The sequence below is a fragment of the Pelodiscus sinensis genome, chromosome 6 (genome assembly GCF_052426305.1).
Source record: "Pelodiscus sinensis isolate ZL-2025 chromosome 6, ASM5242630v1, whole genome shotgun sequence".
Lineage (NCBI taxonomy): Eukaryota > Metazoa > Chordata > Testudines > Trionychidae > Pelodiscus > Pelodiscus sinensis.
The window spans coordinates 88,448,974-88,468,367 of NC_143057.1; the positions used below are offsets into that span (position 1 = coordinate 88,448,974).

The 19,394-nt window shown below is 41.7% G+C and overlaps 1 protein-coding gene across 2 annotated transcripts in view; it reads right to left on the bottom strand.

The window, feature by feature from the left end:
* HOMER1 (homer scaffold protein 1) overlaps window positions 1–19,394 on the bottom strand; it is a 168,949-nt gene that overhangs the window by 51,166 nt on the left and 98,389 nt on the right. For both annotated transcript variants that reach the window (XR_012904870.2, XM_006119144.5), the window contains exon 6: window positions 5,577–5,733. Coding sequence is in view for 1 of the 2 variants with exons in the window: in XM_006119144.5 (XP_006119206.1) it covers window positions 5,577–5,733 (157 nt within the window). In the remaining variant the exon portion in view is untranslated. The remainder of the gene's footprint in view (window positions 1–5,576; window positions 5,734–19,394) is intronic.

A 19,394-nucleotide genomic window follows, 5' to 3' on the forward strand; every position in this document is an offset into this window, starting at 1 on the left:
TCACTGCACGCTGAGAGCACTGGTGATCCTGGTGAGCCAACAGAAGCCCGTGAAGGAGGCGGCGATGGTGACAATTGCCTAGAAGTGGTACCATGAAAATGAGTCAGTATTGCAGCAACCGAAGTGCTGTGATCAGGTTTCCTGGTGTGGAAAGGCCGCATGTCGCTGAATCGTTGGCTGGTGCAATGGAGTGTGGTGCCATTGGATGCTGCATTGGTACCAGTGGCAAGGAGGACGGTTCAGGACTCGGTGCCTTGTGCACAATTTTGTTAGATTTTCACTGCACCTTGGGCGATGCTGATGTTTCAGGTGGTGCCTGTGGTGCGGTTGGAGCAGGCCTTGTCTGGTTCCCATATCTTAGCTGACACCAAGTTCGATCAAGACAGTGCTGACAAGTGCAAATGATGGGGTTTGAACTCCATGCCAGAAGCAGAATGGATGTGCCCGGTGCTAGAAGTTCCCAGTTTGTCCCCTGTGCTGGTTTGAGCTGATGTTATGGCTGGAAGGGACCAAGCTGGGAGAAACCTTTTTGGAAGCTGATTTTGCCACTGGGGAGCTAGCATGTCGTTTCTGATCCTTAAAGACTCTGACTATACTGAGGAGTTTCAGGACTCCGAGGGCAGCAATGCCTTGTTAAAGAGGAGCATTCAAAGGCACAACCCCCTGTCCCTCCACACTCTGGTGGTGAGGCTACAATGGTGTGATGCGTCGCTGAGGGATGTGCAATACTCCAAGGCAGCAGATACGCAATACATGACCATCAGAGATGGCATTGGATTGCGACAAGTGTCGCGCTTCTTAAAGCTGGGGGAACCCAATATGGTGACAGAGTAGTGTGGTCTCCTGAAGCATCCTTCTTCCTTTTGTTCTTTTTCTTTCTTTCTTTTTTTTAAACACAGGATAATGTATCTAAACAGAGTAATTGGGGAGAAAGAACTAAGAGAGAACAGTCTAAGGGGAGGATTGCGGCTTTGACCCTTATCCCTGCTTTAAAAAAAAACAAAAACAAAAAACCACACATATGAATGGACAGTAAAACTGAGTGAAAAAAAAATATTAAAAAGAACTAACTAGCTACAACAATATTTCTGTTCTGACTAGGCAACACTAAGGAGAGAAGCTGAGCTCCATCTGTGACTAAGGGTGGTAATGAAGGAACAGAGGGGGACGGGCCACATGCCCCAAGCACAAGGGCGTGAATGCCTCGAGGTGCCTACCGGGAACGTGCAGCCCAACTGGCTACTGCTAAGAAAAACGTAGGCACTGAGACAACCTAACACCAATAGTGGAGCACCGCCAGGGACATCACTCAAAGAAGAACTAGCTGTTTCTCTAAAAGGCATTAAAAAAGGAAACCTGTATAAATACACAAGCAGACTCAACATACATTATTCCATGGAGCAGATATTAATTGGCATTCATATGCCAGTATGAAACACCATCGCAGAAAGATCTGCCGTCCAAAACACCTATCTTTTCCATTTGTGCTTTTTTTTCAGCATACTCAGAAGGTAGTAAAATGCAAGACAATGTAGCACTTTAAAGACTAACAAGATGGTTTATTAGATGATGAGCTTTCGTGGGCCAGACCCACTTCCTCAGATCAAATAGTGGAAGAAAATAGTCACAACCATATATACCAAAGGATACAATTTAAAAAATGAACACATATGAAAAGGACAAATCACATTTCAGAACAGGAGGGAGATGGGGGGGGGGGGGGAGGAAGGAAGGTAAGTGTCTGTGAATTGATGATATTAGAGGTGGGGAGAGTGGGATGTTTGTGAGTTAATGGTATTAGAGGTGATAATTGGGGAAGCTATCTTGGTAATGGGTAAGATAGTTTGAGTGTTTGTTCATTCCTTCTTGGAGAGTGTCGAATTTTAACATGAATGACAGTTCAGAGGATTCCCTTTCAAGTGCAGATGTAAAAGGTCTTTGTAGCAGAATGCAGGTGGTTAAGTCATTGAGAGAGTGTCCTTTCTGGTTAAAATGGCAAGAAACTGGTTCTTCTTTGTGATCTTGTCTGATATCTGTTTTGTGGGCATTAATCCTTTGGCGAAGTGTCTGAGATGTTTGTCCAATGTATATAGCAGACGGACACTTTCGGCACATGATAGCAAATTATATTTCTGGATGCGCAGGAATGTGTGTTCTTGATCTTATAACTCACTTGGTTAGGTCCAATAATGGTATCAGCAGAATGAATATGTGGACAAAGCTGACAACGGGGTTTGTTGCAAGGGAAGGTACCAGGGTTGGTATTTGTGTGGTATGTCCTGTGGTTGTTGGTAAGAATCATCTTGAGGTTAGGTGGTTGTCTATAGGAGACTATGGGTGTGTCTCCCAGAAGGAGAAGGAAGTGGCATTCATGGAAGAAATGCGTGAACTTTTTTTTTTAAACGGAGGCCACCTTTATAATGTTTTCTGAGGTAACATTTAATAAAATAGTAAAGAAGCCATTATACAAAACACAGCTCCTTTCTGCAAGTACTGATGCTGCCTTGTCTTTTTAATTAATTCATTAATATGATTTCAGAAGTGCAGAAACACATTCCAAAGTGGTCAGAGTGAAACTTCTATTCCAACATAATAACAATAAAGAATAAATTATATTAAAATATAAATTATCACCTGAAAAAGAAGAAATAGCACAGTGCATATATTACAAGAACAGATAATTTCATTACTTCAATTTTCTATGAACTTCATTCCTCTGTCATGCATTGTCATCTCTCCGTATATCAGGCCAGATTTTCCAGTCTGCCAAATTCCTTCTGCACTGTTTATGTAGGAGGAAATTTAGTATTGAGCATATATTACTAATGTATAGTAATGTAAGAATATGCAGAATTGAGTCTTTAGTGAGACATGAAGGGCCTGATTCTCCAATGAACCCAAGTTTGCTCAGGTGCAGTGGAGACAAGAGGTTGTCAGGAGACGCGCTGTAACTTTCCGATTTTTAGCTGCCTCTCCAGGTACATGTAAAAGTTGCACAAGGGAGGGGAGAAAACTGACATTTAACTTAAACCAGACAGATTAGGATACCTTAGGGACCTAGCAGCAATGTAGAGCAGATATAGCACAGGAGAGAGTGTCAGGGAAGAGCTATTGCTGGAAATAGTGGAGCTGACACAAAGTATACTTAAAGCAGGTGGAGAAAGCCACTGGTGAATTTCCTCCTGGATCAGCTTTGCCATCAGCTCCCCAACACCTCCTGTGACAGATTACCCCATCTCCTTGGAAAACAGAGATGTAAAAAATCATTTAAAAATGTAACTGTGTAACCACTAAAAAGTCTAGTGGTTACACACACTGAGGGCTCTGCAGTATAAAGCCAGGGATGTTAGATATAACGGAACAGAATAATTGTGTAACCGCAAGCAATTTTAGTGGTTACACAAGTATTCAACAGTTCCTGGGGTGGGGCTGGCAGCCAGTTCACTCCTAGCCCCACCCCTAGGGAGCCCTTGCTGTATCAGAGGCAACTGTGCAAAGTGGCAGGTGGGAGCTCGTCCGTGAGGGGAGCCAGTTTAAAAACCTGCTCCCTGTGCAGACTGGCCCTGCCTGTCACTCTGCACTGTTGCCTCTGATACAGAGGCAGCAGCATGGAATGGCAGAAGCCCTTGTCCATGGGGGGCCTGAGTTCCCCTCATACAGAAACTGCACCAGCATCCCATGAGCAGCCTCTGTCAGAGGGGAGCCTGGGCCTGCCTCAAACAGGCTGCTCCATGGAAACCTCCCATGCCTCACAACTGCCTACGTGGAGGCAGGCCGCTCTGTGGAGCCAACACACAGAAAACTGGCTTAAAAGATGGCTCCCCCCACATCATCTCACACCTGCTCACTCCCCCCCCCCCCCCCCCCGACTGTTGCCTCTGATAGAAAGGCAGCAATGTGGGGGAAGAGCGGGCAACAGGTGGCTCCATGAGAGCTGATGCACGTGGAGAGCTGGCTTGAAAGCTGGCTTCCTGTGTGTACTAGCTCCTGCCTGCCCCCCTCACACTCTGTCAGAGGCACCAGCACGGGGGAGGATGACGGGGTGGGAAAAGTGCACGTAGATGACAAGATTAAATGACAAGCCCACCTTTATCAGTTAATCACGTAGTTGGCTACATGTTGACAACCCTACCCAGAAGTGGAGTGGGCAGCCAGGACCTTGTATGTGATGGAAACCAGCTTAGGGATCTGCTGCATTAAAGTTATACTGCAGAGCCTGTGGTGAAGCCAGCTTAAATGGCTACACTTTTATATCCCTAATGGAAAAATCAAGCTCGTCGCCTCTAAGGATGCAATCAGGGCCCAGATAATCATCCCTTCCCACAGCAAAACTCTCAAAAGGAGACTTTGAGAAGAAAATATCCTTAAGGATCACACCTCACCAGGATTCTCCACCCTTCCAATGTCTGCCTGGTCACCACTGTTGGAGGCAAAGGAGAAGTAAGGGGACAGTTAAAATGGTGGTTGTTCTTTCTCACCTGTTAATGTTATTTGGTTCCTTAAACTGTTGGAGTGTTGTCTGTTAACCCCCTATCCCTTCCCTGAGTGCAGAAGAATGTCTGAGGTAAACAGCAGGAGTAAACAACAATGCACACGGCCCCCAGCAGGGTGTGCACACGGCCCCAAGAGGCCTAGACTCAGAGGCTGCATGTGGCTGATCCTTGAAGGAGAGAGGGACAGAGAGGGAGAGAGACACAGTGGTGGTGGACTATCAAGTGAAGCCTCCCAGAACGCCCTCTGCTCGGATCGCCTGGCCAGCGGACCAGCTTAGGAGTCAACTTGGGAAGATTAAAGAATATGAACTGCCTCCTGCTCGCCTTATCATCCTGCCTGGGACTGTAAGTGTGATTGAATGTATGAATGAGATTCCCCTCCCTTCCCAGTTTTAGTTGAATAAAAAATCCTTTACACTCCCATGTGGTGATCCCCTCTCCTTAGTATTTAAAGCAGTTGCAATCCACATGCCCTTGCAACAACCACCTCCAAGTATCCACTGGGCCTCTGCAGCTACTCACAAAGAACCCCAACACAGGCTGTTTGGCATCACATTTCCTTAATCTCACTAGTGGAGACTCCCTTGTTCAAGAACTTCCTCCTAGAGATTAAGTGACTGCAACATGTACTTCCTCTCTCGCCCCCAAATACACACAAAATCTGCTTCTGGACTGACTACTCTTTTCTCCGGTCTGCCTAGTCTCCACCTCCTCACTGCGGATGCTGAGCATTTAGGAGGCAACCTGATCCTTTTCCACATGGAACGAAGGGTACCTGCATGCACAAAGATATGTGAAGGTGATTTGGGATCATGTGTTACTTGCCTGTGAAAGGTGCCACACCCCATTACAACACTATAAGTGATATAAAAATGTACACATTTCTTATGACAATTTACAACCCTTCATGTTATAGAATACTTAATGTCACCCTGGGGTTTTGAGTAAATTCCTAGGAAAAAGTTCAGTGCACAATTTAAGGTGAGAGATCACCATATTATATGTTTGATTTACTTCAAAATAATCACATATATTCACTAGTTCTTCAGACTTATGGATTTCAAGAATGGTAGCTACACTCACCCGCTTATGTAGACGTTCTGCTTCCTCCTGATATGCAGCAAGCTGTTGTTTCCATTGTTTTACATTGGCAGTGGACTCCAGCAGAGCTGCTGTGAGCTTGGCATTGTTACCCTTAAGTGTGGCCAGTTCTGCTTCCCAATGTTTGCTGATTGTCGAACTATAAACATAAAATAAGATCATCATAATGCAGATCATCATAGCATCAAGGTTTTGTTTTGTTTTTGTTTTTTAAATTTTTGGCTCTTCATTGCTGAAGTGCTGTCTTTCAGAAATTATTCGAAATAAAGAAAAGCCAAAGGGCTAATTTAAAAAAAAAAAAAAAAAAAAAAACTATCTCCATTGAAAGCTCAAATGAGAAAGGTACACATGCTGATCTAGTTGATCTAGGGCTTGTTTCTGGGGCCCAGAACTAACACCCACCACCTGCAGCATCTCCATGAATGCCAATAACCACCTTGAATTGTTTCCATGTCTCACAGTTAGTTACCTTCCAAGGAATCATCATGTCCTCCCAAACCCACTGATGGGGGAGGGGCAAAGGGGACAACTACTCCAGGGCCCAGTGATTCAAAAGACTCTGGAGCGCCCAGCTGCTGCTGCTACTGTGGCACAGTAGCAATGTAGATTTGCCCTCACAGAGTAAATTCATGCAGGTTGGAGTTCAGTTATATAGGCAGAGCACTATAGGAAAACAATCCCTACCTATCCTATAGCTGCTCTTTGGATAAACAGAGAGCTTCAACTTCCAAGAGCAATCAATCAATCGGATATACACAAGCCCTATAGTCATATACAATACACACAAAGAAAGGAAAACACCAGTAGGTACCTATAGTTGAGTGTATTAACATACACAAGCAGGTACATACAGTAGCATAAACACACAGCCTTGTAGAATGTTGTCACTATACAAATAAATAAAAAAGCATAGATTGAAAAGCATTTACCTTGCTCTGTACTATTATTATGCATTTTTCTATGCTTTGTTTTCACAGGGGCATAAACAACATTTAAAAACAACATTCAAGTGCTCTCTGGCCCTGAAGAAATATGGGTTTGCCTGCAGGCTTACATTGGGTTTGAATATTGCTTATATACACAGAAACTCATTCAGTATCACTATATTAACCATCGGAGTTTCCTTTTCTTATCCTATGCACATATGCAGCCTACGCTGCTTCAAACCTTACATACAAACTGGCTGACAGATTTTTAAAATATATTTATGCCATTTTAAATGAGCAGCTGAGGGGTGTTTGTGAGCAATTCCGTATATCCCATGTGATACTCAGCTTTAAACCCGTATGTTACGAATTGTTTAAAGGCTCCCCCTACAAAAAGTGAATAGTACGTTGTTGTTGTTGTTTTAAATAAGTTAAACATTTTCCTTCCTAACAGAAGGTAGAAAAAAATCCTCTAGCATGCATTTCAGGAGCTATTTAACCGATTATAAGTTTACAATTGAGAATGTCAACCCCTTCCCCCAAACAGAGTAAAATGACAATTTTAAAACAATGAAAATCCTACTTTCAGAAGAATGAAGATTATAAGGGAAGGTTGTGACTCATTTCCTTCAGCAAAGGCAAGAGAAGTAATTATTGAAAAAAATTCTCATTCTTTGCTTCTATGGGTGATTATCAGATTTACTTAACAGTGGTGGCAGCCTGACAGATGAGCAAAATCTATTAAGAACATACTTAAGGAAGCCAGCTCATTCATTTTAATAGGCATTACTTAATAAAAACATCATATTATTTCCTCCCTTGTGTTCTGATCCTGACAAAACTTGTTCAGCTAAATAACTTCATGCATACAAGCAATCACACTGAACTTAACAGGCCTAATTACATGAGTACAGTTGCTCACATGTGTAAGTTACATTTGAGGTCCCTTCCCCCTTATAAAAATATGTACACAATTATATGCTAATATATTATAGTACACAAATGCTTTTTCCCAAATAAATGTACATGCTAATCAAAGACTGTTGATTATTTTATATTTTAACTTAATGCAGCATGGAAAAGGAGATATATTTGTTTAACTTTTATATAGCCATCTTAATACTAGGTAAACTTATGGATTACTAATTCAGAAGAAAAATTCCAGCTACTATAAATAATGGTTGAAGTGTGAGCTTTACTGACTGCATTGCACCTGTGCATTTGTATTATCCCCTCCCCACTATGCCAAGGACATAGCCTGGATCTGTTTTAATATTGCTTGAACACTAGAATGTTGGCATTAAATATTCCTAAAGCATTAATTTTCCAGGACATTAGATTCCACAACAATTCTATTACTGCCCCTGCTATGCATATCTAAAACTTAGACATTGGCTGTAGAACTTTTCATGTATTTAGAATGGGAATTTTCAATAGAACTACACCAATATGATTTCCCAAGCATATTCTCAGGCAGTCAATTTATACAGTGGTCTTGAACATTATTTTATTATTTTAAAGCAGACTTTCATAATACACTGTTCACAACACCTACTGGTATTTCTGTAAAGGATTTTATTGTGCCTTCTGTAGTATTTTTTGTGATTACATAAAATAACAGGCCATATTCTTCCTTAATTCGTCTAGTTTGATTTTTGATGGTGCAGAATAACTTCACAGTATCAGTACTTTCCCCAATAAAATTTCATACCCACTAGCAAAACTATGACAATATAGTTATTATTTCAGATTTATTTTACTTTAAGACATTACAAAAGTTGAACATATTTGAATATAGATACCTAGTAGAATCAGGACCTGATTAAAGTAACGAGTATCAAATTACTTTATTCTTTTCCTTAACAAACAGTTACATTTTGCGCAAAAATCCCTAGAACTGCTCAGTTATAGAACAACAATGTTCTCAAATAACAGGGCAGAAAATACAGAATAGCATCCACAAAAGAGTAAAAATGTCAAACAAGATTCCAAGCCATTCAGCCTGAGCTTTCCTAGCTATGAAAAGAACGCAAAATCATACCTACTTGGCATTGACTACCTGCTTACTGAACTGAGAACATACCTGGAGAAAACCAAAATTCCAGATTTCCCATGAAATATAAGGCTTGTCTACAAACAAGTAGGCAGAACCTCACCTGGGGCAAACTGCCATAGTTTCACTGAAGTCAAGCTTCTGGTTTGAAGTAAATGAAGTAATAATTTATACAGGGGGCTGAAGATATGCCCCGATATTGCATCAGTTTAACTAAAGGTATTTTAAATTGATTTACTCCAGAGAAAAAAACTATTTGGATACTTATTTTGGGTAAAGCAGGTATATTTTGGAGTAGTTTAAATCTGTTAAGAATAAGATGTCCACAATGGCATTTACACCAGTTTAACTAAATTGGCCCACATATGTAGACTAATAGTGTGACATTAGCACCTCAGGAAATATACATTCCTTGCACACTCTGCGTGTTCTTTCTAGTAGGATGATAGGGAACCATCACAGAACCAAGAGTTAGCTGTAACTGTATAGGGAATGCAGAGTTGTTCCAGCCCCTTTCCAGCCCATGGGTTGGAATTTTTGGATCAGGGAGGAGCTGCACTACAGAACCCCAGTTGATAGCGATGATAAAGCAGGAGACTTTCAGCCTAACAGGTAGATTTCAGAAAACAGTGAATGTCTGATAATGGAAGAAACTTTTCAACCCGAACTACAGTAGTGCTACTTAGGGTTATAACCTTTCTAACTGCTGGTAACTGGACTCCCACCCAACTCCTCTTCACCCAGACTCCAACCCTGCTCTGCCTCTTCCACTGAGACCCCACCTCTTTCTCCCCCTCTTCCCCAGGCTACACCCTTCTTCCCCTAACATTGTGCCTTCATCACCTGCTTCCCTCCTCCCCTCCAGCACTGCTTGTTGGATTGTCTCAACTTCCCTTCCCCATCTCCTTTCCCCCAGGTGGGCTCCTTCTGCTCCAGGGCTGGAATGGGAATTGCTGCAGCCTGACAAGGAGGTAGGAGTTGGCTCTGGCTGAGAACAGGCTGGACCAGGTTAATGGCATTAGTGTCTCCCACCACCCCAGGGTAATTAGACTTTCCAGTTAAAAACCAGGCACCTGCAACCATAAATGGCACCTGGATACAGAAGCCAAAAACTGGACTGTCCAGATAAAACCTAAATGGGTGGCAACCCTAGTGCTACAGCAGGATGGCCTCTGGATAAAGAAAAAAAACAGACCATTACAAATGTACACATCCACAGTATAAATAGGGATGCTTCCACAGTAGTTTAATAAAATGCTTATGCACTGTGCATAAAGTCATATTTATGCTATTACTTGCCTCTATGATCAAAACACAGCAGGAAGAAAAAAAGAGTTTGAACATCTATTAGAAATCTATAGGACATGTTCCTGGCCTTCTACTGTAGCTGAAGTGTAGTTTCAGTTTAATATCAGACACACCTGCTATTTGGGGGACTGATTCTTGCATTTCTCAAGAGGAGGGATTCAGAGTAATACATCTTCAATCTCCAGCTTCTCTAATTTGCAATAATTTGATTGCTATAGTGTTGTGGCCATATTGGTTCCAGGATATTAGTGAGACAAGGTGGGTGAGGTAATATCTCCCAGAGGACCAACTCCTGTTGGTGAGAGGATTTTAATTAGGGTTGTTAAACCTTCCAGGATTGTTCTGGAGTCTCCAGGAATTAAAGATTAATCTTTAATTAAAGATTATGTCACGCTATGAAACCTCCAGGAACATATCCAACCAAAACAGACAAACCTTAAGTTTAGTGCCTAGCAAAGCTTATGAATTTAAGGATTTTTCACAGAGTAATCTCTCTATCCGACCTCTCAGCCCTCATCCTCAGAGGAAACCAGCAAGACACCTTCAAAAGATGAGCCTGAAATCTTAAATTCATAACTTTGCTAGACACTAATGTTATGTCTACAAACACACCTTCCCCTGAGCAACATACATTTCATTAACATAAGTGGTAGATTATACAACACTATGTCAGTGCCTGGCATTGGCCACTGCCAGAAGACAGGATACTGGGCCAGATGGACCTTTGGTCTGACCCAGTATGGCCCTTTTTATGAAAGCTTCTCCGACCAGCACAGCTACTGCCACTCATTGAGGTGGTAATATTGTGTCAACAGGAGAGTTCTCTCTTGTATATGAAAGACCTCACAATGATACAGCTGATCAGTACAGTTGTGCTGCTGTGAGCTTGCTAGTGGGCCTAAACATTATGCACGGATTAGAGACACTTGATTTGTCATATTGCAACAAACTGGTATAACCCACTTCCTGACCTTTTCGTGTCCTCTTTTCCCCCTTACGACTGGAGAGGTGTTAACTGACCACTTCACTGTCAGTGGTCCCTTGAAATATGCTAGCTACTTATACTAAACGGTCTGTTTCACCTTGTATTTAGCTGTGACATTCTGAGTACATTTCCCAGACCTGAAGAGCTCTGTTGAAATCTTGTTTCACAACTTTGCTTGACACTAAAAATCACAGACTAGACACACTGGATTTATGGTTTATTACAAACAACGTACATGGATCCGACTTACATCGGATCCCTACTTACAAACGGGGTGAGGCAACCCCGCACTAGCTGCTTCCCCCCAGCAGACCAGGGAGACGTGAAGCTAGAGCCCTCCCCCCTCCCCCCCCCCCCCAGCAGACCAGGGAGACGCGGAGCGGCTTTTCTCAGCAGACACCTCAGCTTTAGAATAAAGGACTGAGGGAAGTGAGGTGTGGGAGAATAAAACTGAGCTCTGGAGAAATGTTTGGCTAGAGTTTCCCCTACAATATGTACCACTTCCGACTTACATACAAATTCAACTTAAGAACAAACCTACAGTCCCTATCTTGTACGTAACCCGGGGACTACCTGTATAGCCCACTAAATCCCCACCCAAGCCTCTTTTTTCCCCTCTTTTCCCCCTTATGACTGGAGAAGGCCACTTAATCTTCAATGGTCCTTTGAAAGGCATTAACTACTTTTGCTAAACATCCTGTTCCATCCGTGCTTAGTTGTGACACTCAAAGGATCTGTCCACACCTGGAACACTACTGCTGCACCGCTGTAAAGCTTCAATGTAGAGTTTGTACTTATGTCAACAGGAGAGACTAACCCACGGGTGTAAGTAATCCACATCCCTGAGAGGCACCAGCTTAGTCAATAGAAAAATTCTTCTGTTGACCTATATTATTTACTCCAGGGGTTTGGCCAGCATTAGCTACATCTCTCAGGGTGTGGATTTTTCATGCCCCGAGACATGTGCTATATGGATGTAAGTTCCTAGTGTAGACCAAGCCTGGGAAATGTACTCAGGGATGGTTTATATCTGGAATGTATATTGCTATAGCTGTATCTCAAGGATGTGAAAAATCCAAAAGATGTAGCTAGACCAACCTAACTCTCAGAGATCTTCTATACTACACAGCTAGGTTGATGTAAGGCACATGTCAAGCTTCCTCTGTAAGTGTCAACACTAAAATTTCGCTCCTAACAATTTAACTTGCTCACTACGCTGACTTAACTCCACCTCTGAGAGAGATATAAGGATTAAGTGGATGTAGTTAGGCTGACAGAGCATCACCGTGCACACTGCACTGCTTACACTAATGGTTGCTGACTTTCAGAAACCATCCCATAATATTCCAAGAGGTGGGAGGATCCCAGGATTCAGGCGTCAGCCCAATTTCAAGCATCTACGCTGCAATTAAACAGCTTCTTAGTACGAGTCCCGCAAGCCTGACTCACCTGGTATTGGCCAGCTCGGAGTTTTTAATTTATATATATTCTGTGTAAGCTCAAAAGCTTGCCTCGATTCCAAACAGAAATTGGTCCAATAAATATATATTACTATATCCACCTTGCCTCTCATAATGTAACTGTAAGTACAAAGCACGTAAAAACAACTGTTTACTTACACTGTTTGAAATAACCTTGATTTTCTTGTTTAAGATCAAAGTATATTCCAATGAGCTTCTTTTAGGGAACATGAACAATTAACATTGAGCATGTCCTCATTCTTGTTGGGTATTAGTATTATAATTTAAGCAAATCACTAAGGAATAGCTTTGCTATCTGTCCATCTGTGACCCGAATACAGTGCCAGAGACTATAAATGCATGATTTTTCCCCCCTGCAAAGTAGGTCACTTAAGGAACATTTATCTGGAATGCTCAATTCACCATATTTAGTCATTTTGACAAAAAATAAATTTTAAAAATTGCATTTAGAGTGAAGGATATTCCAATAGATACCTTCAAAGTGTGATAATACAAAAAAAAGGTCTAAGTAACAGATTTTTTTCTATATTTCAAGTAGGGATGTAAAATCCTGTTTAATTGGTTAACTGGTTAAATGTAATGTTCAACACATTAACTGATTAAAGACTGAGCGGGTTGGAACAGCCCCTATGCCGCAGACAGTGGCTGCTCCCGCCAGACTGGAGCGCCCCTGCCTGCAGCGTGCCTGGGCGAGGCCCAATGACAACAGAGGCTACTCAGGCTGGGCTCGAGTGCCCTACCTGGGGTGCACTTGGGCTGGGCCTGACAATGATAGGGGCTTCTCCAGCCAGGATAGAGTGCCTCCTGCCCATGGCAAGCCCTGCAGGACTGGAGCAGCCCCCTGCTCATGGTGCATGAGGAGTTACTCCAGCCCCCACCCGTTAACCATTCACATCCCTAATTTCAAGTCACTAGAGACTGCTCCCCACCATTCTGGTTCTCCCTGCAGCGCCCAGCAATTTGCTGATGCTTCTCACCATGGCTGCAGGTCCCAGCTTGCCAGCTCCAGCAGCTGCAGGGAGGGGGGGCCCAGGAGCATCATGTGACCATATGGCACCAGCAAACCCTGGCAAAAACATTGGGAGGGCACATGATCTGCCCACATCATCTCTGATTTCTTGTGGCTTCAGTCCACAGGGCATGTCTGCCAGGATTTGGGGCTTCAGAAGAAGCGGGGCTGAAGCCCCGAACCTGGACAGATAACTTCTGTGGGACTGAAGCTCTCTCTCTCCTTGAACGGACGAAGCCCCAATCCCTGCCAGGTGCCTCCCATGGGTCTGAAGCCCAAAGACCACCCTCCCATAGCGCTGAAAACACAAATTCCAGCAGGCACCTCCCATGGGGCTGAAGCCCCAAGCCCTGGGAGGTGCTCCCTAACTCTAAGAACTTCTGAAGATGGTTATATGTGGCTCACAGATTCAGTAAGTTTGGCAATTCATGGTATAAACTAAGATAATAGCAAGCTTGCTTCAAAATGGTTGAAGTACAGTAGTTCAGATACACAGCAACTATGATTTTAATATTTTTTAATAGAACCACACTTGTGTCAATGAATAGATTCATTATGTATTTTACTGCCCCAATAAGTTTATACTCTAAATCAAATAATATAAAGCAATGGACTACAGTGGGAGAAAGGAATGATGGTTTTAATACTTTTTTTTTCTTTTTTAAATAGATAAGCTTTGGTTACATACATATCTCGTTGGCTACTGGTTACTTCCTTCCTGTCTATTGCTGCATTTAACTAGACACTATAACACAAATGAGATTGCACTGGATGTTAATTGAAGTTATTAATGAATTGAAATTTTAAACAAAATATTGTCTCTTTAAAGATACAACTAAGAAACAAGTACTGAACACTTGCTTCACATTTACCACTTTAAACAAGATCAATGAAAGACTAATTAATTTTCAAAAGGATCCTTATCCTTAGAGCATTCAATAGAATCTTTAGTAAAGGAAGACAGTTTGTGGTGGGATGGGGGGAAAAGGGCAAAGGAGAAGGGAATGTTAACTTTAAACAATTTGTTCTGCTCTCGGGACTAAGGAATATTTATATTAAGACAAAGGAACTATGCCAGTGTGAAATGGAGAAATACAATTGTCAATTAGGCCCCAGATTTCTACCCAGGTTGAATTCTGGCTTGAACAAAGAAAAAAGACAATGAAAGTGTTTTAAGAATGTTTTCATTACACGCAGGTTAAGGACAGTGTGCCACTTAAAGAGTACCGCGTAAAAGAAAAACAGCAATGGCAGCTAAATGGACTAAAGTAATTGGGCATGACTTTATCTGAGGTTCTTTTCTTATCTTTTAATTTTTTAAAATTTAAATGGTTCTCAATTTTCTAAAAGTATATCAGAACAGGAAGACTGTTAAACATCCAGTGAGACCACTGGATGACTGAGATTCTAAAGCAGCACTCAAAAATGATAAGGCCCTTGTGGAAAAACCAGATGAATTCTTTGCATCAATCTTCATGGCTGAGGATGTAATTCCCAACCTCAGACATTCTTTTTAGGTGATAAATTTGAAGAACTGGCCCAGATTAAAGTGTCATTAGAGAAGGTCTTGGAATAAATTGACAAATTAAACAGTAAGAAAGCATCAGGATCAGATGGCATTCACCATGAGCAGCTGGGTTTGCTAGGTGGGGGAAGGTACTGCCTTCCCAAACCACCAGCAATGCCATGCCCACACTCTACCCTCAGAACACCTATTATAGGCCTACTGCGGGCAGAGTTTTGCTGCCCCGCTGTGCTCACCCTTCCTGTACTCTGGGGTCAGGGAAGCTGGGGACACACGTCCTCCTCCCTTCCCTATAATCCAGGGGCAGGGAGGCTGGGGCAATGCACTGCTCACCTTCCCTGTGGTGCTGGAAGGGAGGTGGCTTGGTTCCTGAGAGTCAGGCAGGGCCCAGGCAGAAGGAGCAGGATTGGGGGCAGGACTGAGGGCTTGCCTTCCCCAGCTGTACCTTCACCCACCATTCATGGTATTCACTCAAGTGTTCTGAAGGTACCCAAATGTGAAATTCCAGAATTAACAACTGTAGTTTGTAACCTATCATTTAAATCAGTTTCTGTACCAACTGGCTGCAAGATAGCTCATGTGACACCAATTTTTAAAAAGCGCTCCAGAGGTGATCCCAGCAATTACAGGCCAGTAAGTCTGACTTCAGTACCGGGCAAATTTTTGAAATCATAGTAAAGAATAATGTCAGACACAATGTCTTTCAAAATGGAGAGAGATAAATAGGATGTCCCCCAAAGATCTGTACTGGGACCAGTCCTATTTCAACTTGAAAGAGACAACTAAAGGGGAATAAGATAGAGGTCTATAAAATCATGACTGGTCAGGAGAAAGTAAATAAGGAAAGGATATTTACTCCTCATAACACAAAAGCTAGAGGTCACAAGAAATTAACAGGCAGCATGTTTAAAGCAAAGCAAAGCAAAAAGTATTTCTTCACACAATGCACACAGAACCTGTAGTACTCTTTTGCCAGAGGATATTATGAGGGCCAGGCTATAACAGAATTAAAAAAAACAAACCAAAAAAAAAAAACCCAGAAAAGTTCATGGATAATAGGTCCTTAAATGGTACTAGCTAGGATAGGCGGAGATAGCGTTCCTAGTCTGTTTGCCAGAAACTGAGAATGGGCCACAGGGAGTGGATACTTGTTCTGTTCATTCCCTCTGGGAGACATGACATTGACAATTGTCAGAAGACAGTTTACTCAGTTTACTGGGCTAGATGAACCTTTGCTCTGATCCACTATGGCCATTCTTGTGTTCTTGGCAAATATAGAAATTTGGTCTCATTTCAAAAAGTAAGTTACTACATGGACATTTTCTAGATTCTAACAAATGTTTGTGCAATGGACAATAAATGGGGCAAAGCTTGTGACTCAGGATTCCAGACAACACATGAAGAGATGCTGAAACAGGGTAGAAACAGATTCCCTCTGAAGGGGAATATCTGGGGCAACTGGATAATTCAGAGCATGTTTCCTGGCCAAGTAGAGTATTGAGAACAAGAACCAAAAGCAGACAAGCTCTTGGACCCACCAGGTAATTTGAGCCCTTTGGGCTCACTCTGTGACATATTTCTTGAATCAAGTGGAATGGAAGAGAAGGCATGAATCTATTATTTTTTGTGGTTTCCCTTGTCTGGTGTTCAGGATGCATTATTTGCTATAAGTGCAGGGCCCGGCAGAGTTTTACCATCTCCTCCCCATTCAGTGGGGGAGATCAAACAGTCTTTTCGGCAAGCATACAAGGGTGGGCATTTCAGGCTTCTCTTTAAAGGGCTTTTGTTATACAAGTTTACTACTTTCATTTATGTTTAGCATTTAATTTGATCTAGGATCTCCAACTTTGGAAAGCCAGCCATGTAACCAGAGTACCTAGAAAGGGGGAAAACTACCTGTTGCATTGTTATATCTATTTATTATTTCTAGTATTTAGATTGTAAGTTTGTTGGGGCAGGGACCATATTTTTATTGTGTGTGTATAGTACCCAACACAATGAGGCTCTAATCTATTACTGGATTATTTGCATTGTAGAAGGTATTAATACAATGCAAATACCTTTCCATAGGGAAGCCCCACTACTGGAGTTGCACAGGGAACATGCTTCTGTGTCTCCAGATAGATGGCTACTGTCCATCGCAGGATCCTCCTCAACTACGTATGGCATTCCAGAGCAAAAAAGGGATGTCCTAGGGAAAACTGTCTTGTGCACTTTGACCCACTGCACAATAAAATACACATCAGTCAGGGAAAGCTTCAGAGCCAGCAGACAGTGTATGACACAGCACTTGATCATAGCTCTAGAATTGTGCTGTCACAGGATCCAGAATTCTGTGAGAGTGCAGAGGCATAGGGATTGTGCTGAGGAATTTGAGATCTACAGCTTTGGGACAAGACCTCTCATCCAAACAAAGAAGGGAGACAGATCCCTCCTTCCCAACAAAACAATGCCATTGTTAGAGTTTCCCATCCTCTTCCATACATTAGCTTTTCCAGTATAGCTCTGTTTTTTTCACTGAAGTAGTTCTGTAAACAGTATAGTTCTTTGTGTTTTTGTATATTGTTTAGTGAAAAGAGTAAACACCTTGTATTTAATTTGCGGTATCACAGTACAATTTGGGGAGCTCATATCCTGTCCAGTAAGCTCAATTATGTCAAAGAGGTGCTATATTTTTAAATTTGCAATTTAATTTGATACAAAGGATGCTGTCCCTAGCTGACCGTTGTGTGACTCTGCTGAAAGTCTAGCTAACATTAATAACTTTGTGTTATAAGTTCTTGCTAAGCTTGCTCTCCCAAAGGACTATATATTTTCTAAACATTTTTCACTACTGTACTAACACTAAAGTCTCTTAAATATAAAGTATTACCACATACTCTGAAAAAGCAAAAAACATTCTGATCCTCTATCCACAGCTATCACGAGAATCGATCCTCAATGCTACTAGAGCGGGCACATACTTGTCTTTCACTTTTACCACAACTATTACTTTGATGGTTGCAAAAAGATTAATTCTTTAAGCTGCTTGAGCCACCTGGACTTGGAATTCCTATCAGTTGCTGTCGTACAAAATACTTTGTTGGAAAGAATATTCATGAAGAATATAATTTCAAGAACTTCTAAAGTGACTGAAGTCCCATTTTCTAAACTCAAAAGTCGCTGAAACTAAAGTAATTTTTAAAAGCCTTAGGAACCTAATAAATTTGGCACTTCTGAAAATATTATCCAAAGTGTATACAAAGTTCCCTAGCCTGGCCTCCCCTCATTTCTTGTGCTAATATTGTTCTAATTTGTAAGTGCTGGGGCAAATTATACTCTCCATCACACCTATATAGATTGAGAAACTCCACTGACTTCAATGGAGTCACAGAGCAGAACTGTTTCTTTTTTTCCTCTTAAATCCAGCCATGAGAGACAAAGGGATAAAATCTGCTCTCAATTCCACCACTGTAATCTAAAATAACTCCATCAAAGCCAGTCAAGATTCCCATGTTTACACTGGTGGAGCTGAGAAATGAATTTGTCCCTTTGCATCTACAATTTCTGAGCTGTATTTAAACACAACCCTAGGTATCAGGTGGCAGGACACATTCTTTACAATTGACCTGTCACAGCCTAGCATTTAGCTTAATGACAACACATTGACAACTAGTAGTAGTGGCTGATTTGGTTCAGTTATAAGAAAGACTAAATTTTAAATGTGTATCTCAACCTTTTGAGAGATCCCCATGATATCCCTACAGTGTCACACATTTCCCTGTGTCAGCACCCATCCCTTTACCTTTGGCACTAAAAATGTGGAGACTAGCTTAAGCTCTGCACAGTCAGCAGGTCCATTAATTTTAATACAAAAAGTACAGTGGCCATATATAGGTTTGATTAGGTAGATGGAGAAGGATTAAGAATAATTATTTTGACTGGTTTGGATGACAATCCCCATCTCCTGTATTTTCTGGATTCTAGACTATCATAATAGTAATATCAAATAGTAGCTGCTGCACACTTATGCTTATTTTAGGATTGTCATTTTATTTATCCAAATAAGTACAGTGACACACATTAACTGCATAATTAGTGCACAAGATCTACTGTCATTTCACATGGTACCAATTTTATTCCACTAAGGAAGCAAAAGCTATATGAGAGCACAATAAATTTAATTAAGCCTAGTTATATTTCCCCTGGTAACTATGCAATTACTTAAACTCAGTAGCTTAAATAGACAGCCCAACCCCATTCTTTCTACTAAACTGAACTGTTTAGATTCACCTCCCTTCACATTGACTTGCTAGTGTAAGAAACACAGTATTAGCAGTCACCTGACTCACAGTGTTCAAACCTCACACAGCCAACATAACTCAATAGGGACTCTCAATACCCCTGTGTGTTCAGATACTGGCAGTTGGGCCATTTTACATCAGGATTTTAAACTAGGATTTTACAACTATCAAATTCATTATACTGAAGCCAAATCTAGGAAAAAGAGTCTAGGAAAAAGGCTCTTAGAGGT